At 35.1% G+C, this 23,141-nt stretch overlaps 3 protein-coding genes and 2 long non-coding RNA genes across 5 annotated transcripts; 3 read left to right on the top strand and 2 right to left on the bottom strand.

Annotated features, from left to right (window-relative positions):
- Positions 1–575: 575 nt before the first annotated feature.
- Positions 576–8,240, bottom strand: LOC103152091 (uncharacterized). The gene is made up of 7 exons (XM_007572425.2): positions 8,156–8,240; positions 7,491–7,560; positions 6,757–6,921; positions 6,209–6,337; positions 5,461–5,497; positions 3,646–3,867; positions 576–3,101 (listed from the first exon to the last, which is right to left on the bottom strand). The coding sequence occupies exons 2-7, from the start codon at positions 7,521–7,523 to the stop codon at positions 2,872–2,874; spliced, it is 816 nt and encodes a 271-aa protein (XP_007572487.1). The 5' UTR covers positions 7,524–7,560; positions 8,156–8,240; the 3' UTR covers positions 576–2,871.
- Positions 3,332–22,838, top strand: LOC107832950 (uncharacterized). The gene is made up of 3 exons (XR_001658679.1): positions 3,332–3,343; positions 13,846–13,856; positions 22,373–22,838. It is a non-coding gene; the product is annotated as an uncharacterized LOC107832950 (long non-coding RNA).
- Positions 8,296–10,429, top strand: LOC107832951 (uncharacterized). The gene is made up of 3 exons (XR_001658680.1): positions 8,296–8,371; positions 9,951–10,089; positions 10,338–10,429. It is a non-coding gene; the product is annotated as an uncharacterized LOC107832951 (long non-coding RNA).
- LOC103152090 (interferon-induced protein 44-like) lies at positions 8,835–13,279 on the bottom strand. Its single transcript, XM_007572424.2, has 8 exons — positions 13,082–13,279; positions 12,966–12,991; positions 12,859–12,892; positions 11,956–12,157; positions 11,517–11,675; positions 10,295–10,463; positions 9,890–9,990; positions 8,835–9,806 (listed from the first exon to the last, which is right to left on the bottom strand). The coding sequence occupies exons 2-8, from the start codon at positions 12,979–12,981 to the stop codon at positions 9,639–9,641; spliced, it is 849 nt and encodes a 282-aa protein (XP_007572486.1). The 5' UTR covers positions 12,982–12,991; positions 13,082–13,279; the 3' UTR covers positions 8,835–9,638.
- On the top strand, positions 14,476–22,710 carry LOC103152089 (uncharacterized). Its single transcript, XM_007572422.2, has 13 exons — positions 14,476–14,566; positions 15,738–15,863; positions 16,638–16,784; positions 17,149–17,210; positions 17,418–17,582; positions 18,121–18,234; positions 18,772–18,799; positions 18,907–18,933; positions 19,016–19,069; positions 19,744–19,803; positions 20,084–20,131; positions 20,217–20,465; positions 21,871–22,710. Exons 1-13 carry the CDS (start codon positions 14,554–14,556, stop codon positions 22,083–22,085), a joined length of 1,308 nt encoding a protein of 435 aa, XP_007572484.1. The 5' UTR covers positions 14,476–14,553; the 3' UTR covers positions 22,086–22,710.
- Positions 22,839–23,141: the final 303 nt, after the last annotated feature.

Raw genomic sequence — 23,141 nt, 5'->3', positions numbered from 1 at the left:
AACTCTGAACTCAGATTATGTTATGTGTTTTAAATATATCTGAGTGGAGAATAATTTCATTAACGGCTTGCTTTGCCACCCATCATTTTCTGTTTATCTCATTTTATTTGTTTAGGAACATGAAGAACCCCCCCATCCCGCCACCAGGAAAGGTCCAGGATTAAACAACAAATTAAACAACAATTTTCAAATGTTGTCTGTCTCATTAGTTTGGATAAACTGAAACTAAACAGCTAAGAAACTTAATGCTGTCATATTTCAACTTGTTTCTGGCATTTTAAATACTGACTATGTTTTGAACATATTTTATGTTTGTTTTTACAGGAGAAAATACTTCTGGAAATGAGTAATGTTTCTAACGCTGCAGTTATCTTTTCAAAATAATTCATGGCTCTGTGCAGCTCTGGATGAACCATGAAGGGAACGACACCGGAGGTGAATCACTGTAGCAGATTCACGATTCACAGCTGATTTACTGCAGCTTATTTGTTAAATTACAAAATGTAATAATCAATAAGTAGAAAACAATTTATAGGATAAATAAAGAGATGCCTCTGTTTAGTGCAGCTTAATGACAGAAAATACAACATTTAATGATGAAGAAACATTGAACAGTGACAGGTGGCAACTTTTTACAGCAAAAACAGCACAAGTCTGGCAAACTCTGCACTGTTAAACATTTGAAGGTGTTAAAGAAAACAAAAATTCACCTGCTGCCTTGAAAATGCAAGGGAAACAACAAAATTGTTTTTGTTCCAACTCAGAAATTAATGTTCATTAGGTTGATTGAACATCTGAGCACTGTCAGTCAACGAGAGTTGTCTAAACACTGTTTAAGTTCTGATAGTTCTACATTTATTTACACATTTGTTAAAAACTGTCACTATGTTGTGACAGTACAGTGGGAGAGATAATCTGTGGGGAGGGGGGGGGGGACAACCAAACATTAAACGAGCAAGTTTGTCCACCTTCTCCCAGTGCTACTATTGCTATCTACAGAAACAGACTCTTGGTAGCACTGTCAGCCATAATCTACCTGCCGAGGAGGCTGAGGTCTTTCCGAGTGCAGGGGAGATCAATTTTTTTCACAGATTATTCGGCTCATATACTGTGAGGACAATTTTAATATGTAAAACACATTTTTCATAAAACTCTTATTTACAGAGTGTAAAAATATTTCAGAACTTCGTTGTGACATGTTTTTTTACAGAGATGAACATCAGAATAAGTACATGCAGTTATCGAGAAGTAGAATTATTCCAGGTTTAGAACAACAAAGTACTTAAAGTAATTCAGGCAGACAGAGAAGTCGAAGGTAGTAGTGATATTCTTTTCATGAAAAAAATGTTTAACTTACAAAGTACACATGGGTTAAGCGGCAACAGAGCAGATCAGGCAGTACAGAGAGCAAATCAGGAAATAATGAGAGAATCCAGCAGAATGGAGAAAGAGTGGAGCTTATAAACAGCAGCTCTTGATTATTGACAAAAAACAGGTGAGATGGTGAGAGGGAGGGAGAACAGAGATGGTACAGAGGAGCATGGAGGAGGAAAACAATGGGCAAAACAGAAATCTGTTACAAAGAATAACACGAGAAATAAATATAATCAAAAGATAGAAGCAAAACAGAAACAAGGCTGAGAACAAAATATAGCTAAGAACACAGATAACAATTACTAAAAATCCAGAAGAAACCTGAAAATAATCAAAGATTCTGACAAAAATATCAGAAATCATGCATGTTTTTCCTCTACAAACATCAAACATGTTTACATAGTCACAGATCAGTTTTGTTGAGATAATATTAAAACAACATCAAATAAAAATATAAGAACAAAAGTCTAAATGCTTCATTCCTAACGTTCTTAAATGTCTCAGCAATGCTGAAATGTAAGCATAAAAAAAGCAAAACATTTTAATCCACTTCAAACTTTTTTCTCCCCTCAGTAGAATAGACAGCATAAAAACACACGGGTCACATGATTAGGTACACAGTAATAGAATCATGTTGACACCTTGTTTTCAGAACTGCACAAATGAACATAATGTGTTTCCATGTTTTCATCCCTGCAAGATCTCTTTGGGTACTCCAGCTTCCTCACACAGTCTTAAAAATAGAGTGATAGGTTAGTTAGTTAGTTTATTTTCTGCAGGACTAAGTTCATGCATGCATGGATGTTTGTGTTTAATGTCTCTGTGTTGGCCTGTGAAGCAGAGCTGAGCTGTCCGGGAAATACCCAGCCTTTCATCTAATGATGCCCACAGGATCCAGATAATGAATAAGTGGATAAAGACAACGGAAGGATTTTGGTCCAAACTGACATGACAGCAGCAAACGGTGATGCAGATTTATTGGCTGGATAAACCTACAGTCGCCCTACAATTATGTAGGGCGACTATTTTAGTAGTTGATTAATCTATCAATAATTCTGATGATGAATGATCAATTCAGAAAAAATAGCACATTCTGCAGATTTTTCATTTACAGTATTCAAGTATTAGAAATGATGCAAATGAACAATTCCATTCCTGTTTTAAATAAAACAACAAGTTAAATGGCTAATAACTGGATAGCAAAAGGTGCTTAATATGTTTTTTTTTATTATTTTTTTTTAACAGATTTGGAGCCAATTAAGCTAAAGCTGCAACTTTAGGAGTTCTGGGTGGAATGTGTTTACAGACAAAGGTATTTTTTTTATCTTAAATGTAAATGTTTATATTTTTTGTTTAGTTTTGGATGAATTACAGCTGAGGGCATTGTTCTTTCAGCAAATGACCATTTTTAGTGTATCTATACTCCAGCTAATTAAATTAATTCATTAAGCGTAATTAACAATTATTGATTCATTATGATTAATTTGATTAATCATTTCATCCAATGGCTAGTTTTGAACGTTTATTTAGCTCTTTTTTAATCATCTCAAAAGCCTCCTGATTTTGTCTACATGTCAGTAATCCTGGTTTAGTCTCATGGAACAGAACGTGAACATCAAGCACAACATTTGGATAAACCTCAGACCAGATTGTTCCAGCAGTTGAATAGTCAAAGTCTCTGGTGTGATGCATCAGAACCAAGATGATTGGTTTCTTCAATGATGACACTGAAACAGAAGACAGATGTGATTAGATCACATTTAAAGAATCACTTTTTCCCCCAGTTTAATTATTAAGGTAACAGAATAAAAAGCAGTAAAATAATCTCACCAAGAACATGGTTGTAATTCCAGAAATGTCTAATTTTTCTGACTTTTGATAAATTGAATTAAAAAGTTCTTCACCACAACAGACTGGAAGTCTACACACATTGCCACATCTGTTTGTCTTTGTCTTATTCAATCTTACAGTTATAAACAGACACCAAATTACCTAAACTTATCGGCTTGAGACACAGTGACCCTCAAAACAGAACTGAAAATCTAGTTCTTAAATAAGGAGGAAAAATCTATTTTAAGTTTTTAAGTATCGCTGTGTTATTTAGAATGTCCCTTATTTTTTACAGTTAAGGAATATGTAACAACCAGTGAGTCTATCATCTCATTCAGACAAACATTCCTCCATACAAGCTGGGAAACAAAGTTCAAAAATGTAAATCAAACTCAAATGATAAGTTGTAATTCCTGCACTAACAGACAAAGTTTCTATTACCTGTTTCATCTCTCATGCAGGATTCCACGTCTGATCCAACGCGGGACGTGATTGGACAGAAGACAATGACGACGTCAGAATCTTCCAGGTTTGTCTCCTGGACATGATGTGTCTTCCATCTGTCCATCATCAGTTGTTCCTTTACTTGATCATCACCACGAAATGTCTCACCGGAGCACTTGTAGAAAACCTTCACTCTGCGTAGTGAAGGTAAGCTTATGCCTGAAAAAAACAAGCAGTCACCAGTTATACTGTGGGGAAAAGTTGCTGTTTGACAGTTGAAAGGTTGAAGTTCCAACATTATATTTAAAGACTCTTTTGGCAAAACGGGGATCTTGAAGTTATCTAGTGATCTGAGTCTCTGTGCATGAATCTGCTTTTTCTAGAAGCGCTAAAGAATTACATCTTATTCGCCATATTTTTTTAAGAATTATTGTCAAATCTGAAGATGGATCTAAGAAAAATTGTGTGCAAAAAAATTATTTATAAGCATTTTTAGAGATGTTTACCAGGTGTAATATTAGGTGTGGAAGGGACTGTAAACTTTTGTGGGAAAATAATGTCCCATGACAGATTGAGTAAAATAAAATCAGAAATATGTAAATATAAAAAAAATGACTCAAGTATATTAACTTGATAGATGTAATTTTCCATATTTTCTCCCAAGTATTTATTTGTTAGAGGCAAATATTTGTTTGCTTCTACAAAACATTTGTAAAATGGAGACTTGACTGAAGTTCAGTCTGGAAGACTCTAGTCGCACCTGCCTCGTCAATCAGCGCCCGCCTCTCTGCAACCTGGACCTATCGGCGCGGACCAAGCCTCGCTCCAGCCAATCATCGTTTGGGCTTCAGTTCAAAAGGACCTTCACCCATAGCCTCCTCTGCTCACCAGCTGCGATCAACCCACCTCCACCTTCTGCTCCCGGCTCTCAGGCCTCATCTTCCTCCAACCGCTGCCACCAGTACAGGCCCCGGGGGGTCTACATTCCTATGCTGCATCAGGAATGTTCATCGAGCTCATCGAAGTCCAGCTCGATGTCCCCGGCCGGGGCCTGAACGCCAAAGGACTTTTTATTTTCATGTTCATTTTGTCATTAAACTCTTTTAATCGCCCTCTTTCTCCGATTGAGTCTCTCCAGATTGAAATACCTTTGTGACTTTAATTAGACAGCATGGCTCCTGACAAAGATGATGGTGTGTTTAAATCCTCATATACAAGCTCTAATGGAGCCTCCTGTTATCATTTGTCTATTAGATCAGGACTCAAACAAATTCCACAACTATGTGTGGCCTCAGTGTTAACTGTGGTTTAATCAACTGTCCACTGGTTAGTTCTGTTTTAAGGCGCACACCTGCTTTTCCTGATGGGTCTGTTTCTCCGACAAAGAACAGAGAAACAATTAAGACAGGTTTTTTAAAACGAAAGTGTATAATTTAGATTTTAAACCTAGTTGTGTAATAGCATGCAAATTATATCATACTTTTTCCAGCCTGACCTGTTAGTATATTTATTTCAAGAATAGAGTTTTGTATGTGCAGAAATTAAGTTTCTGCACATAATTTTGTACTTGTGTTCCTCACCTCTAAACTTTAGGCAATTCAGTACTTAATTCTTTTTTAAGCTTTGAGAATTTCACTAGTGAACCAGACTTTAAAAGTTTGTTAATGTGATATTGTATGGTTCACATTTTTCAAGAATTGCTTTTATGGTTGTTTTTATGTTTGCTTAGCACTTTGAGATTATGCAGCAGTATGTGGTGACTTGTGATTTCTGTGTATTTCAAACCAATCTGAAGTAATTAAGTTTACAAACCTCTTGGTGGTGGTGTTTCCGTTTCCTTTTTTTCAACCTGCACACAGAAGTGAACACAGATTTGTAAACACAAAGTGCAATCATTTACTGAGAGGTGCCCCACAGAAGACTCATGAATATTGTTCAACCTTACAGAGTTGTTTTAACTTAAATCTTCCTAATTCAAGACCAACAGCAGAACTCTGAGCTTCAACATAAAGAAAACAAATCAGATTAGTTATGAGGTAATAAGGGTTCATTTTCTCGCCTGTGCCTGGTCTGGTCGATGTTTTCAGGTAAATCTAAAAATGCAGTTAGCTACTGTATTTATAAACTATCTGACTATTTAATTTCAATAAGGATTCATCCATTCTAGGAAAAACTTTTTTTTGTGACTTCTGTTTTATGATGGCAAAAATAAATAAATTAATTTAAAAAAAAGATAAATAACTGGTTTATTGACAAAATGTCAGCTGGCTGTTGAAAACCAAACTGGTTCTTTGCTGTGTTTCTATCCAGAAAAGAACAGGTTTGCTGTTTCTTTTTTGTTTTTCTTTTTATCAAACCAGTTAACAGAAAATCAGCTCTGATCCAAACATGGATCTGCTTTGGTGGTTTAGCTGATGTTGAAAAACTCAAACATGACCACACCACGCTTTTTTGAGTCAGACCCAGAAAATCCTGTGTTTATTTAAAGAACAGTTTTATTAATACAGATCTATCAACCTTTGACCTTTAACCTGAACTGAAAAAGATTTTCTTTACTCACCCCACAGGTTGTGATGGACAGTTTGATTTTTAATTGACTATCTTTAATAGTCTTAATAAGGCGAATGAGCAGCTCAAATGTCACTTCACAATATGGACACTCCACTGTCCACCTTTGTTTCACGTCATCCTGCCAAAGCAACAGAAAAATTCAGTTAAAAATATAAAAGACATTGAACACTTTTCCTCTTATAATAATCCTAATCATAACAACAAAAGTTATTGCATCTACTTTAATTATTCAAAGCTTGCCTTCAGGAGATTCAAGTTCACTGCACAAAGTGTAAACCACACAGTAAAGATAGTGAACCAAAATAAAAACAGACAAACAACAACCATTATGTGATTAACTGACTTTATAGAAATTTCTGTCATCTTGTCTGTATTTAATATATTTTAAGTGTACTTAGACTTTGGGTCAGTTTAGTGTTTGAAGCAGTGTCTATTATTGAAACCTGCGATAAAATCCTGTGATAAACAGAAAAAAGACTTAGAAATATACATTCAGAAATAAAATAGATCTATCAAAACACTGAAATTTCACCTCACCTGTTGTTTATAGGTGGATCTCTGACTGAGAAGAGCTGATTCCTCATCGTTATATTCAAATAGTTCCATTTGGAAATCCAACTTCCCATCCGTCTTCAGTTCAAAGTTGACAAAAGACAGAAACGTTTTTCTACAACTTAAACAAATCACTGAGCCACTCAGAGCCTGAAGAAAAAAAAAAAAGGTTTGTGTTAAAAAGATTACTTTAGAAGTGAAACTGATCACTTTTAGGAATCTGAGGTAATGATGTGTCAAGAGCATGCAGAGTTTAAAAAATACATTTCTCTCTCTCCAAATTTTTACAGTTTCACTTTCAGTCACATTCAAATGTCTCAGATCAAACAACTTTTAATATCAAACAAAGATAACCAGATTGATACAAAAAGGGTTTTATTATTTTATTATGAACACTGGGTTCAGCTGAGCCAAGTGAGCCCTGCAGTGCTTAGATATTGTTCTGGATTCTACTGTTGACCTGGGGGATCTCGTAATCTCACTATGAATGAGAATGCAAAAACAATATAAAAATAATAAATGTTCGGGGATACTAAAAATATTAACAACAAATGACAAATAAGTTATAGGATAACTTATTTGACTTGATTAATAATAATTGTATTTATTTATAAGTGTAAAATGCTCCAATGAAGTCTGATTGATTCTTACATTTGTAGGCAAAAATTTAAATTGTCGTCCTCGTGTCATTTTGATCACATGAAGAAAAACTAACTTACCTGGTTGGATCCTGCTTTCTTAACTAATGACATAGTTCCTGCTCACTGGCTTCAATAGAGGTGAAGATATCTGTGGAGACAGACAATTGGTTTTTCATGTGGACAAGAAAGACTTTATGTGGGAGCTGTGGTCTCAAGTGTTTCTGTCAAATCTGGCTTCATAAAGTAACACTCTCTTTATTATCAGAAGATCCAAGGAGAAGGGCTGCACAGTGGTGCAGTTGGTACAGCTGTTACCTTGCAGCAAGAAGGTTCTGGGTTCAATTCACAGCCCCAGTCTTTCTGCATGGAGTTTGCATGGTGTACCCTGCCTCTTGCCTGGAAAGTTAGCTGGAGTTAGGCACCAGCAACCCTCCTGACTCCACTGAGGGACAAGGGTGTTCAGAAAATGGATGGATCCAAGGAGAAACTATCTGAATATGTGTGCAACAAGAACACTTGAGTTCATTTGGGTCAGATGACTAATGTTGTAGTGCCACCTGCAAGTGGAGTGAAAACTTTCATTTTTAAAAGCAAAACTGATTCAAACTAAAAGCTGTTCTGAGCTAAGCAGCATATAGCATGTAGCCAACATGCTACAGTAACACTGGCTAAGAAACTACACCAAGGTTTACAAGATGAAACAGCAAAAATAAAGTAAAATAGAATTAGAAAAAGAGATTTACCTTAAAGTCTCACAGCTCCTCTGACCTGGAGTTGTGCCGATCCCTTCCGGCAGACTTTAGTCTTTGTATAAGAAGCTCCACCCAGCCCTGGTCATGTGACTTACAGGAAACTATGCAGCTTCTATGCAGCAACAGCAGTGACTTGGCTCTCCATATGACAGAGCCGCTGTGTGTTGGGAGGGATAAGTGGGGTGGTCTGCTATGGACTGCTGAAATGTAAATATAAATTTTCTGAGAAGCAAAAACCTGTTTAAAAAAATCTGGTTTAATTAATAATTAGCATTATACAGCTAATGCATGATGTGATGCATGATCTGGTTCAAGGCAGCAGTGATCTGTTAATCAGTTTGTGTTAAATGTAGGTGAGCTCAAACAGCTAAAACCTGGTTTGTTTTCAAAACTGATGCAAAAAATGTAGAATAGGATTAGAAATCAGATAATGATATATTTGTGAGTGTGTGAGTGAGACTTTAGATCTCAGGGGTTTTTAAATATATTAAACTTAAAAGGTTAATATTTTACAACATATTGAAACCAAAAGCAATGTTTTTTTTCCTCCAATTTAAAAGTATTTTGTTCTGCAATAGTTATTTTTAAAGTCTAAGCCATAAAGCTGCTTTAATTTACTTTTTTATTCTCTGACAAATACAAATCTGTGGAAATGATGGTGACTCAAATCTGTTTTTTTCTCCAATTTTTTATTTAGCTCCACAAGGACAGAGTAAACAGCAAAATGAGAAACCTCAAACCACATTAAATAGATTTGATCCCTTATGTTCTAATATCTTTATCCCTTAGAGCATTTATCTCAGAAGTAGATTAAGACATACAATAGTGTCATTTTTTTAACTGACATAATGTTCTCCCACATTACATGCAAACCTTTTTATTATTACCTAAGTTTGTTAGTGTTATTTTTCATCTTAATACAGACACTGAAGAAAGCAAAAGCTTCAATAGACAATGGACCCTGTTGAAGTGCCTGTATGAAGGGTTAAAGTAAATAAGAATGACTAACATCAAAAGAAAAACACATGTTAAGCAGTAAAATAAAAGCTATGAATTAACTTATATTGGAGAAGCTTCCCTTTAGTATGTCTTCTTGTATTTGATAAGGTTTTCAGCCACTCCTCTGTAATTAAATCACAACCAGGTATTTCTGCCAAACAATGCTCAGACTATCACAAATATTGTGATAAAATGTTGAGTTAAACAAGGCAGCTCTGTGCAGTATTCCCAATGTAATTAGAATTTGTAAAACAAGTACTTCCAAAAAATATTTATATTCCAGACTAAAGTTTGCCATAATATGATCAAGCAGTACAAACACCACATCCATAAAGAATAACATAAACACGTTATTCTGAATATTAATTATTCAAGAAATAGTTTCCAGCATACAATTTTCTTTTTCTCGTCTTTTTTAAACTTTAATGCCCCACATGCCCGCTTCAACAATTTGACAAAATGTGAACTGTTAATATCAGTTTAAATTTTTCTCAATGAAGTCGTCTCCAAAGTCGACCATTTTCCTCAGGGCACTCAAGACCAGGAAGTCAACGTCGTCTTTCAGGTCGATTTCGTCGCTGTAGTTCTTCACAGGGAAGATGCAGTTCATGGGGATTCCCACTGCTGCACTGAAGTCTTTCATCTGAATGTTAAAAACAAACAGTTTCTGCTACAGTCTTTAATTAGTTGTGTTATATATTTCTAAACAGATGGTATAAAAATCACCTTTTTGTGCAAGTGTTTGCTTCTGTACACATTCTTCAGGTCTTTCTCTATTTCCCCACAGGCAGCATCAATGTGGGTCATCATGGCCATCTGAGGGATTCCTGCACAGACAGAGACAGATGCTGAGGGAGTCATGGGAACGATATCCATGGAGATATCCATGGAGACAGCCACCCATTAAGGGTCAACATGCCAAACTAGTATGGGAAAATTAATCAAAACCAAAATAGGCCTTTTAAAGTATTTCTGCATTTATAGAATATTATTGAAAGTTAATTTATCTGAGTAATTCAAAGCAGAAATGAGCTGGAGTGACACATCCTAATCAGTATTGACTTTGATGGAACTCACTTTGGATTTTCCTCTTGTCGTTTGTCTAAATAATATGATTCTCTATAAACTCACCCAGTTCACTGGCTGTTTCTCTGACCTTCTTCATCTTCTGCAGAACCGACGCATTAATCTGTGGAGCGTTGGCTGACATCACACAGACCAGGACATGAACCTTGTCATCAAGTGAGGGGCTTGGGTTGTAGCCATAATCCTCTTTAGTCAGTGGGGCTATTGGGTTAAACTGCAAAAAAAAAAAAAAAAAAAAAAAAAAAAAAAGAGAGAAACAGCAAGATGAGACAATGAACTTTTAAAATCCAAACAAAATCAAAAAATCTGTTTTGATCAATTAATATCCTTCAGCATCTGAGAGGGGAGCAGCACCTGTTACATATCCTAATGTTCAAGCAGCAGGGGAACATGATAAAAATACACTAGAAGGTCTCCTTTGTCAGCCATGTTTGTCAAAACAAACACACTGGGTTCTCTGTGTCCTCACCTAGTCAGCTTTAGCAGCTTTGGCCTCTCAAGCTATGCCCCCTTCATCCTTACCAAGCATCTTTCAAACATTGCAAGTTACAAGTTATCCATGCCTCCTTTGAAACTAGACAAATCCCGGCTGGTAAAGCTTAGAGCCCAAATGGTCAAAGAACTGCAGAGATCCAAACAGCTATTGGCATATAATGCTAGGATAGCTTTGCTAATCTTTAAAACCTAATTTCAGAACAGCTTAAAGGTGTCTTAACATCTTATAGTCCGGTAGACTCAGTTGATTGGAAGCCAATATTGGTTTGTTTGCTACATTTTCAGTTGGGTCATATAAACCAGACTCTTTGAGAAACCTGCTCACCCCCTCACCTTGGCGCTGCACCAAGAGCCACTGAAGGAAACGACACAAAAACCTCTGAAGAAGACACTGAGCACGATTCCTGCTGGAAACTAGACATCCATTGGTTTTGACTGTATTTACCCAGAATGCTCTGTGTTCTGGGTACCTGCTAGTTTTATGTAAGTTATTATGGAATTAGGTAAAGAGCATTTGTATGCAGATCATGTAACTGTGGTGCAGGAGCAACAGTGTCCATTTCTTATCATTTTACCATAAATGTTGACCAGCTTTCATGTTTGTCACCTGAAAGTGCCTTCATGGAGATCCAGGATTAAGAATAATTGGTCTGATCATCTGTAGTTTGTTGAAATGTTTGTTACTGTTAACAAGTTGAAATAAAACCCTGCTGCTCCAGTTGTTCTGACCAGAACCCTAACTGGTCCCAGCAGTGGGAACTTGTCCTCTCACCTTGTGTCCATCCTTCACGTGTCCCTTCATCGCCAGCGTGATGTCGCTAGCATGAATCCCACTGCTGTTCCCGTCTTCCAGACCCATGACGTCGTTGAAAACCAGAGGAAAAAATGTCTTTGAAGTTCCTCGTCCTACACGGATTTTATGAGTTTCATACTGAAACACAGATAAAAAAAAAAAGACATGTTACACAATTCCTGCTGGAAACGGGGAACGGTAAAGAACAAATCTGCATCAGAGGTAAGTGTTTGATCCTAGAAATCTAAAACCCATATTCATTATTGACATAGCAGTGGTCAACATTCATAGTAAACAGCTGATGAATCCCTAAATTCAGTAAAGTACTATTTATAAATGAATTAAATCAATCTACAAGACTTTTTGGCTAAATAATCATATTACTCCTGTTGTGGAGAGAAACATCTTAGCTCATTACTTTTATGGTGAAGCTTCTGTCAGAGGTGGTTGAACTGGTCAAAGCAGGAATGGACATTCGGCCTCGGAGGACGTTACTGACAGAGTTGATGAAACTGGATTTTCCAGCTCCAACATGTCCAAACATGAGGACTCGAAGATGTTTGATGCCTTCAACTGCAGGTTTGTATTCCTTCACATACTGAAGTTCCTTCTGTTTCTCTCTGAGAACATAAAGTGGATATAATGGTCGATTCAGAAAACTGCATTTACTCATTGGTATCATTGTACAGAGGGATTATGTTTGCCATGAGCAGTTTTATTCAGAAATGCACCTGGTCATATTACACTTCCTTATGTTTTTTTTTTTTGTTATTAAAAATAACTTATTTTCATATGCTTTTGAAATTGTGTTCTGTTTCTAACAACAGTGTTAATAAGAATTAAATCTTCAGCCTGAACTTTGATGCTAATCTGGCTGACAGGTTCTCTCTACTGATAACCTCTGATCACTTTTATGGCATCTAAAACTGGCTCAGGATCAAGATATGTACAATTATACATCACTTTTATTAGTTACTGCTTAACTATCATTAAATTATTGTCTATATTTGCTTGCTTGAATTGTCATTACATAAAACATGTTTTTGTCCAGATTCAGCTTCTTGATCTGATCCAGTGTCTTCCTTCATTTTGTGTTTATTCATTGTGCCTTTGGTAAAACCTCCAATCACAAACCTGTAGGATCTTCCACACTGAGCAATAATCTCTCTCCCTGACTGATAAGCAGTAATTTATCTCTCCCAGTACTTTCTGTTTCCTGTAATGTCTTTGTTTTAGATTTTAGCAGAATGAGACAAACCAGCCAGCAGCAAACAGATTAATATTTATCAGTTTAAAAAGTCTCACAGTAAACTAAACTCACCCCCAGCGTAGGTCCCTCCATGGTTTGTCCAGCACTGCATGAAAACATTAATTATAATTTTTCATAAACAATTGAAAACCTTTCAGAGACCTAATTTAATTACTTACATGGAGAAGCAGCCATTGTTGTTCCTCTGCAAAGACAAACAGTAATTATGTCCAGCCTTTCATTTAACTGCTCCTAAAGCATTTGGTTCAATCACAGATATGAGGTTTGTACTTACCAAGATGATTTGGACAGTGTAGCTCTGCGAAATGTTTACTCAGCAGAAAACATAAAGGCTAAAGACAGTGAAAGTGAACAATAAATAAATTTGCTGGTTTTGGTCCTCAAATCATCCCACTGTCAGTTCTGTGGTGCAAAATGAAACCAGAATCATCCATCCCTCCACATAAGTAACCGCTCACCTCTGAGGTTTATCACGTGACGTCTGGAAACTCCTCCTACTGACTGCAACCCTTTCATTTTCTTTCTTTCCTTCTTCACTTCTTATCTTGTTTCTTTTTTATTTCCTTCTCCTTTTCTATCCTCCTCTCTTTTTTCATTCTTTTATTCATTCATTCATTGAACCGATTGTAGGAATTAGTTCACCATGCTGGTTTAAATAATCTTTGTCTTATAGTTTTCACTTTGTTTATATCAGTAATATATCCTCCTCACAAACCAGATTTACTCATGAGGCTCCACAGGGTTTAGTGGTTGGGACCAAATTTCTTACGTAGACGCCCACAATAAATTTTAATATTGTTGAAAAATTAAGTCACTCAGTTACATACTAACTCACACAGAAACTGATGTTTTCAATCCTCTATTTCTGTTGCCACTTATTTTGTGCTTGCAACTAATAAAAATAAAAAATTGAAGATGGAAATATTACATTGATCTGTGGTATTAATTTTCCTTTGCTTAACTAATTTTATTATATTTCTTAAATTTAATAAATAAATAATATTTATGAAAATGTATCTCTTAAGAAATAAATTTAAGAAATATAAAATGTGTGATATTTTATGCTCTGGACTATGTACAAGGAAGTCACATACCTTCTGGTGATGGATTGATTACTGAAGGATTTTTTTTTCTCCTATTATCTTAAATATCACCAGCAGACGACTCACAAAAAAGAAGGATCAGTAGATAGAGCCACTTTGTAATACTTTCTGCTCGAAGTATGTATTAAAATAACTGATTGACAAATTAATTCATAAATGCATTTAAATAAATATTTGAAAAGAGACATCCTAAACAAATAATCAAAACATGTTTATTATCTACTAAAGGAAACAACATGGATCCTGCTTTGCCCTTAAACAACTCCTTAAAATACATGATTGAGAAACTAGTTTTCCATTATTTTTTTTCCATTTATTTTCCCTTTATGATCATTTGGGACATTGATAATAAGAACCAATTTAACAAAGTGAGTTTCGAGAGCCTTTGAGCTGACTCATCAAAAATCTGCGGATATCCCTTTAAAAGTGAATGAGAGCAGTTTTCACAGATTAAGCCAGTAATCAGTTTAGACACACCGACCCTGCAAAACTGAAAGTGAAAGTAAAAACTGTTCCTTAGCAGAAGCTGCGGAGTTTAGTGTAAGTCACATGATCAAGTCTTGGGAGGGGTTTCTACCGAGACTTATTTAGTCTCAGTGACGCTGCAGAGCAGCAAAACGCGGAAATACTGGATCAGAACACCATGAGCTCTCCAGGTATTATTCTCTTGCTTAGATTCATCTATGTCGGTAGTTAAAATCTCTGTGGGGAGATCAGCATACGCTGTCAGATCGTCATACGCTTAACACGAACTGACGGGTATATCTATCAGACAAGTATACGCTGTCATTACCATGTGATTTTATTTAATCATCAGCATAGAATCATGACGTAGATCGTCATACTCTTTGCTATTAAGCGGTATGACATCCTGACTTAGCGCTAAAGTAGGTTAATGAGTTTTACACGGGTTAGTTGACTGCAGCTGCAGCTAGACCTGCTTTAAATACACTTTGAAACCACGACAATGCATGCATATCTATCTAGCTATCATTGAAAACAATGTAATGACTTATTTCCATCATACCTTGTCGCGTATGCTGAACTGAGCTCCTGACTGTCGGACTTCTTAACGCGCATACTGCATGTATTCTATTCTGACAGTATGATGATCTGATAGAACACCTGGTTTTCTTCAGTTAAATTGTCCAGAAAACAATCAGTACAGTATAATTCTTGCAACCTGTGCTTAAGAAAAGACAAAACTCAGAATTACACAATCTATTAAATCACAATTTACTTACTTTTTAAAAAAAATAACTTTTGAAGTAATTAACGCGTCGCTTAACGCAGTAAATCCCGTTTGCTCTGACGAAGTGGTGAAAGAATGAGACATGAGCAAATGAGGCTAAGTTTGATTGCTTTGCATGAAAAGGTTTTGAAGTGAGGCAAAAAAGAAAACGTGAAAAGATGGTTTAAAGAAATAAAATACTTTATCAGCAAAGGCGAGTTTAGATATGTTTAGATATTTTTTTTTCACCACAAAATTTTATCTTAGTGCTTCTAAAAAACTGTAATATATTTTATGAGATAGTCCAACCTGACTATCTCTAACTATTTTATATGAGATGGTCATAAAATACTATCTCAAGATTAACCAAATATACAAATCTTGTTGCGTATTGGGCAAATTAACAGTTTGCCAAATATAATTTTAGGATTTGGATTAACAAACAGATTCAACAGAACAAAAATAATTTTTATGATCTACCTGTATATTGGGAAAAATATGTTGCAGTTTGTTTATAAAAAGTATTGCTTTTTAGCCTTCACACAAATATACCCCTGAGTTAAAGCCTCCTCTGTTTTAATGTCGATGCTGTGTAGAGATGGCTGCAGAGGCGACTGAGGACAACAATATGGAGGTCAACGGCTCTGGAGGAGAAAACGAAGATAAAGCAGGAAATCAGACTGAACTGGCCAATCTGGGGGGCATGGAAAATGCTTCTCCTGGTGAGCCTCTGATCAGACCAGTGTCTTTCTTTTAGATTTTTTTTTTACTCTTCCATTTCCTAGGTTTAGAGGTGTTGTTATTTAAATATTTTCAATATTTCTTCACAGTGTGTGACTCTGTTATAGTGAATGCAATAAAATAGTGTATCTCTTAACTCAGCTCCACTCTGATTTTATTTGGTAAAATAATAAAGGTTTTAGCTTTGCTGGCGGTTGCAAAATCCAGCAAGACCAGGAGGAGAAAGAAAACCAGAGGGAGAACCATTTAGTAGAGGAAAAGAAAAGGAATGAGGATGAACAAATGCAGAAATATTTTCTGTCTAGTACCATTAAATAAGCAGTCTCTGAAAGATCTGAGAATTACATGACATAAATGCAGAATAGTTCTGTGACGACTTTACTGAGGAATTAGCAAATACTGAGTGGTGACAAATTTACATACTTCTCATAAGCCTGACAATTCTACTTAAAGTGCTGCTTTTATTGTTTTTATCTGATATTCTACACCGAATTTAGGTTTTTGTTTAACTAAGACATAATCATCAAATTTACAAAACATAAAGTCAACTTTATAAACAGTTATATGATTATCACTTTTTAAATTATATTTAAAAGTTTTATATTTTTTAACTTTATATTTATTCTATTTTTTGTGATCTACCTATATATTAGGAAAATGTGTTGCAGGTTGTTTGCTATTGGTAGTCATTTTTTAGCCAACACATACAAATAACCCTGAGTTAAAATCTTCTATGTTTCAATGTCAATTCATAGAGACAATTTCAGAGGCAACTGGGGAGAACAACATGGAGGTCAGCAGGTCATCAAAAGAAAACAAAGTTAAAGCAGAAAAACAGCCTGAAGTGTCTAGTCTGGGGGCCACTCCTTCCCAGGTCAACGAAGTTAAAAACACATCTCCTGGTGAGCCTCTGATCAGACCAGTGTGTTTCCCCTAGAATATTTTTTACTCTTCCATTTCCCTCGTTCAGAGCTGTTGTTATTTGCAAGGAGAGAGCCAGAAATCTGGTAAGGAGACTGCAGCAACACTTTCAGTGCTTGATCTGATAAGCCTTGTCCTTATCAGATCAAACAAAATACTATCCGTTGAAAAAACTCTTGGGGTGTTCATCTTTGGAAAGATCCATGAACCATAATAGATTAAAATTTACACCAAAATTTACAATTAAAATTAAAATTTACTATTTAAAATTTACACCAATGTCACAATTAAATGAATCTGAAGTCTGTTCTGTTTACCTGAACATCCAATCATCTGTCTTCATAGATAACCACACTCCTGTGGATAAATCTGAACCAGAAAAAAAAAAGACAAAGAAAAGCACAAGGGTAAGGGCACTTGTGACATATTTATTAGAGAGTTGAAGGCAAGTTTTCTGTGATGTGCAAAAATGATCCAAGTTTTGAAAAGTTTCTGTTTGTAAAATGTTGAAGTCTGTGAGGTGAAATAATTAAAATGTCAATAGAATAAAATTAATAAACAATTTTTTTAATCATCTTTAGTTTTTAACACTAATGGTCTCTCTTGATTTCTAGGCTGAGAAGTTGATGAAATGTCCAAAGTGTCAAGCAGCGATTGCTCCATCTGTCACATTCTGTAAGCATAAAAATGACCAGTATGAATTCAATATTGGTCTACACCTGGACAGTGGAGACAACCACACTCCCTTTCTCAAGGACAAGTTAACCTCTCCAAGACAAGTGAGGTCACACCTCAGGCTTTATAAATCTTTAAATGGTGTTATAAGAAAGGAATTGTTCCTTCTTTTTTTTTATTATGTTTTATTATTTATTTTGAACTTAAGTATTTCAGCTCTTCAAAGCTTTAGGTAAAGAAAATATAAGTTAAAAAGATATTCAACTATTTGTTTAATTTACTAAAGTACAAAATGATAAGATAATTAATTGCCCCTGAACATTAACTGGTAGTGTTGCCCCTGACAGGAACAACTGCTATCAAACTTTTTTGTTTTTTAAACTGGCAACAATTGTTTTAAATATTTGTTGAAGAATTTTGTCAGGAATTGTTTTGATTCAACTAAATGGTTTAATCATGAATGTCCTACAAACCAAAAGGTCCTGCAGGATTTTCAGGTAGAGAGAGCAGAATTTATGGTTACAATAATTACAGAAAGTCCTCCATGTTCTAAACAATCAAAGCAGTTCAATCACACTGACTTGGTATTACAATAATAAGTGAATATAACTTCATAGTGAAAACTTTCTCTCGTCTCCTCAGCCTGAAGTTGCCAACGGACAATGTCCTAACTGTGAATACAGTTTTCCTGTAAACCACAGCTGGACTAATAGGATGGGTGGATTCGACATTGAGTTCTCCATTGATATTCCTAAGGTAAGCTAAAATGACCAGTCAGCTTTCTTTACTCAGAATTTTCTCTGTGCAGAGCAGTTGGTTTTAAACATCGGGGTTTATAGCTCTATGCACATAGAGCTGAACTCAAAGTTTTTACAATTCTATCTACTGTAGCCTATGCAGAGCTCCTGTCTGTGTATTTCAATTAGTTTTTCTCCAGTAAAGGGGCTTCAGGTCTAAACCAGTGTTGAATTGTTGACAATAAGTTATCACCAGACTTTTCTGTCAACAAGATGAAATTTACAAATCTAAATATTTTGATAAGAACTTGTATGAAGAAGATAATTGACATATATTAGGAGATGACATTCAGTCAGGCCTATTTAGAAGGATATGATACATTTTTAAAATATCAGATAAAAAAATCCTCTTCTCTAAAACCTGCTTAGAACTTAATAATTACAGTTCTGGTTGCCTTTACTGTGTCAGGCCATATTTGCTCAGCATAGGGGAGTAATAGAAAATCATATACATTTATTCTTACATGTTTTTTCTGGATGTTTCTTCTATGTGTAGGAGAAAAAGCTGGAAGGAGAAACTGTGGGTTCGTTGTTTGCCTTTGATAAATTTTTAAATCCAAATTCTAGCTACATAAAAGCTAAATCATTGTCTATGTAACAGCTAAGTTGGAACTTTCTGCTCTCTCTGCAGAAAAATCTGCAATGATGGACGACTTGGGTAAGTCAACACAGTTTTATTTTAGTAACTGTTGCAAATATAAATTAACTCACAAACTCTGTGTGAAAATATCTATGTTTAGGTGAAGGGATGGAGCAAGATGACATGAATAACATTTCTTCACAAAAGTTACCAGGTGTGTTAAACTCAAAGAAATCTGAAGTAAAAAAAAAGAAATATTAATTCCACAGGTAAACTGTTTGTTACAGTTGCTCCAACATATAATAGAATTTTGAATACAATCCACAGCGCCAGTGTGCAATCTCTTAAGAAGCTCGTAAAAAACACCAAAAAACACCAAAAGGCACCAGGAAAATACTGCACACAGTGAAGACTGTAAACCCTGTATGAATCTGTTCATACCTGAGGATTCCAGATAGTTTGGTGCTGAAGAAATCTCAGCATATGAGGATGCTACAGTCCTCAATGTACCAGGTTTTTTGGCTCAAGACGATTTAATGCATGTCTTCTGCCTCAATAACACAAGAGACACAAATACACTGTAAAAATGTGCACAATTATTAGTGTAAAGTTATTTTCCTACATAGATGATTATGAATATAATGATGCCACACAGTAACCTGTGCAACATTTGCCTGGTAACAGTTGTGGCCTGGTGAGTGGAGTAATTATAGATACTGATTGTTATTCTGTGTGGTGTAGATTTATTCCAGTTTTGTGATTTGAGTCATGATAAGTTTGTGTTGAATGGAGACAACATGCATGTTATGATTGGATCTCACATGATGTTTAGTTTCAGTTTCAGCTGCAGCTCTGAAAGAAACTTTCTTTTCTTCTTTCAAACACCAGGAAGAAACACTGATAAACCTTTATGGAGTCGTATGTATGAGAGTCTTTCTAATCTGACAGGTCTGTGGAAATAACTGTATTAACACAAAATATATAATCTTGGTAGAATATGCTCTTAAATTCAAAAATTGTAACCATTTTTTAATGAATATTATTTAAATTGTACATTCATAATAAGATTATTTATCCTTTTTTTCTTTTTCTGTTAATGACTGAACTTGTCTGAAATTTACTTTAGAGAGAATCATAAATTGTGCCAAAGTGCTGCCAAGGATTTAATCATAATAATTATTGTGTGTCACTGTATTTGTTTGATTTTATTCCTGCTACTTTTAATTAGAAAGTAGAAAATCCAGTTCAAGGAAACCTGAGCAGTCAAATCAAACCAGTGAGTTCATCTTCCATTTTTACATGTTTTGTAAAGTGTAAAAGTTCTGCAGACATTAATGACAACTATTATGCAACTTTTTCAGCAAACAGTGAAGGATCGTCTCTTTTCAGCCGTTTGCCAGCCATTTTTCCACCTCCAACCCCAGTGGTGAAGGTCCACTACACTCCTATCAGTGATATGTTTGGTGCTGATGCTGCCATAATGACAAAGTTGAAGAACAACTTAAACTTGGTAAAAACAACCCGGGGGAACTGCAGCGTCATCATCGTCTTCTGTCCAGTCAGTCGCAGTTTTGAATCAGAAATAAGGTCTGCCATGGAAAAGGAAGCAGGTAATGAAAACATTTACCACTTTGCATTCAGTTTACAACTTCCAGCATCTGGTTCCAGCTGAATATTTGATTTGTCACATTATTTGTCGCACTTAAATGATAATTAAAATGGACCCGCTGTGTCTTCTGCCTCCCCATAGTAAAAAAACTAAACCAAAACAAACCTCCTTTCCCAGTTTTTCACTACTGTGTTATTCTTGTCTATAAGATGTAATGCTAGAGCTTCTTGCACAACAGTCTGGTTAGTATAAACAAATCAGGGCTTTATCTTTGTTCACTAATCACAACTGACATTTAAACACTTTGAAGATTTTTTATGCTAATTTATGAAGATTTAATAAAATCCTTTTGATTAAAACAGGCAAACACTCACTAAACATGAGTGTTTTCCAGAAATTATGCAAAACCTGGTCAAGAATAAGAGTTGTATTGCTGTTCGGCCAAAAAAATAAATTTATTACTCAGAAGGGCATAAATAAGTTTCAGTATCTTAATTTTTAATACAATTTTAGGAAAAACAGAAAACCTTTTATCCAATTTGATGCTCCTTTTGAATTATTTCCATATGCTTTGAGATATATCTGTTTCATTTCATATTAGAACTAACCTTCTAGATCAGAAGAGCATAAAGTTTATTTAAACCAGGATAATGAATTGATCAATCAATCAATCAAATTTTATTTGTAAAGCACATTTCAGCAGCAAGGCATTTCAAAGTGCTTTACATAAATAAAATAAAAACAGCATGTGACATTGAATAGACAACGAGAAAGAGAGAGATTTTAAGAAAAAGAAACTGTGAGAAAGAGAAACATGATTTTTATGATGTTGATTTTATCAACGATTTTAGTTGCACTGTGTATAGCACTTTGAGATTTTTTCTAATGAAAAGTGCGGTACAAATTAAATTTATTATTATTATTAAATAAAAATAAATTAAAGTGAAGATAAAGAGATTCAATAAAAAATTTAATAAAATAAGAAATAAAAACATTATCCACATGAGGACTTGCCCTTATGGTGTCTCCTCCAAAATAAGAGGCTCTACAAGCTTTTCCTTCTGTAGGACTTTAGTCAAACCACCATTTGACAAGGACTCAAACCTTTAAAACTTCTTTAGTCAAATTGATGGATTTTTAATTGTGTAGAAGAATAAACTAATTCTTGGTAATTTAGTAAACTTAAATTACCAAACAAAGTGAAAATTGAAGGTCCTCTTTGACTTGTAACAACAGAATTTTTACAGAGTTTGATCCATTTCTTGGTTCAGTCTGGTGTTGGAAGCCAGGATTTAATTTGTTCTAATTCAAATTTCCGGATTTAAACTGAGAGAGAAGTTTATTTTCTTTTGTTGAACTTAATTCTTCATGATAACTACTTTATATATATATTTTTTGTTTTCCAGTCTCATCATCTGGTAAACCATTCATTCTGGTTCTGATGCACCACACCAGAGACCACGACTATTCCACTGCAGGATGCGACACCTCTGAAATGCTGAAACATGTGTTTTATGTCCATGTTTTTTACCATGAGACTGAAAAAGGATTAGTGAGATGTAATCAAAATGCCATGGCAATCAAGGACATTGAAAGAAAACTGCAAACCTACAAGCAATAGATAAAGTTTGCTTTTTGTGCCTATACCAGTCTTGTTTTAATTATTTTATTTTCTCAATAAAATAATTTCAGCAGGGATCACAACAGCATGTTATCCCTGATGGAATAAAAGAGGAAAAACTTGGAATTACTGAGTTTCTGACTGCAAACAGATAATTTTTCTTCTAGCTGTTTTCAATTCTGTTTTTTCTGAATATGTTTACCACTGACAATGTATTTTACAGCAAACTACAAGCTTTTTGATTTCACGTAAGTTTTAGGGCTGAAACTAATCGGTAAAAATAAAAGAAAACAATAACAGAAGATAAACAGATGTACAGGAGATTTTCTGTTCTGGGTTTGTTCCACAGTCAACTTCATGCTGTAAGACTGCAGTCGGTTTTTTCCTCAACCTCATACTGAGAAACTTTGAATGTTATGCAAATTTGAGAAATAGAAAAGGTGGAAATAAATGTAGTATTTCTATCAGATTAAGAGGATGAGATCTGATTGTATGAATTTTCATTGCAGATGTTGTTACTGGAACATATCACCAATAAGTGTCATGTTTAATGTTCATTGGTTTGATTTCTACACCTTCACTGTGAGACAAAACATCACTGAATAAAACTGAAGAATCTGCTGTTTCATTTGTGTCTGTTTTTATTACTCTAATTGTTACGACCCAGCTCGGCCAGGGGAAAGGGAAGTAACATTAAAGAAACCTAGGTGGTAAGGTTTAACAATTTAGGGGTTTATTGTTTGGGTTTGACAAAAATAAAAGGTAAAAATTAACAATAATCAAAATGTAGGGACTTACAACAAAAATATACTAAGTAAAACAAATTCCACAAAACAATTGTGGAAATTGTTGTAAATCAAAGAACTTAAACAAAAATGGACTTCCAGTACAGGTTACACAAAACAGAAAACAAATCTCTAACAGAGATTCAAAGATCCCCCACAGGGACAAAGTGAGTGACACAAGCTATCAAAGCTAACAAAGACTATCAGAGCTAGCAAAACAAGTTTACAGCAGTCAAACACCTAACAAAGTGGCAAGCTGTCTAAACAAAGA

The sequence above is a fragment of the Poecilia formosa genome, unplaced genomic scaffold (genome assembly GCF_000485575.1).
Source record: "Poecilia formosa unplaced genomic scaffold, Poecilia_formosa-5.1.2 Scaffold300, whole genome shotgun sequence".
Classification (NCBI taxonomy): Eukaryota; Metazoa; Chordata; class Actinopteri; order Cyprinodontiformes; family Poeciliidae; genus Poecilia; species Poecilia formosa.
Note: the sequence above shows the minus strand (reverse complement) of the source record. Positions and strands in the feature narration are given on the sequence as shown.

What these genes read in the sequence shown, in the direction of transcription:
- LOC103152089 (XM_007572422.2), top strand. An exon ending in AGTTAAAAACACATCTCCTG is followed by an intron (nt 16,785 to 17,148) that starts GTGAGCCTCTGA and finishes CTGTCTTCATAG; the next exon opens with ATAACCACACTCCTGTGGAT. An exon ending in GCTGGAAGGAGAAACTGTGG is followed by an intron (nt 18,800 to 18,906) that starts GTTCGTTGTTTG and finishes CTCTCTCTGCAG; the next exon opens with AAAAATCTGCAATGATGGAC.
- LOC103152090 (XM_007572424.2), bottom strand. An exon ending in ACAGAAGCTTCACCATAAAA is followed by an intron (nt 11,676 to 11,955) that starts GTAATGAGCTAA and finishes TCTGTGTTTCAG; the next exon opens with TATGAAACTCATAAAATCCG. An exon ending in GCAAACACTTGCACAAAAAG is followed by an intron (nt 9,807 to 9,889) that starts GTGATTTTTATA and finishes TTTAACATTCAG; the next exon opens with ATGAAAGACTTCAGTGCAGC.
- LOC103152091 (XM_007572425.2), bottom strand. Translation starts at nt 7,523, where the DNA reads ATGTCATTAGTTAAGAAAGCAGGATCCAACCAG. An exon ending in GATCCACCTATAAACAACAG is followed by an intron (nt 6,338 to 6,756) that starts GTGAGGTGAAAT and finishes TTGCTTTGGCAG; the next exon opens with GATGACGTGAAACAAAGGTG. An exon ending in TGTCCATCACAACCTGTGGG is followed by an intron (nt 5,498 to 6,208) that starts GTGAGTAAAGAA and finishes TTCTGTGTGCAG; the next exon opens with GTTGAAAAAAAGGAAACGGA.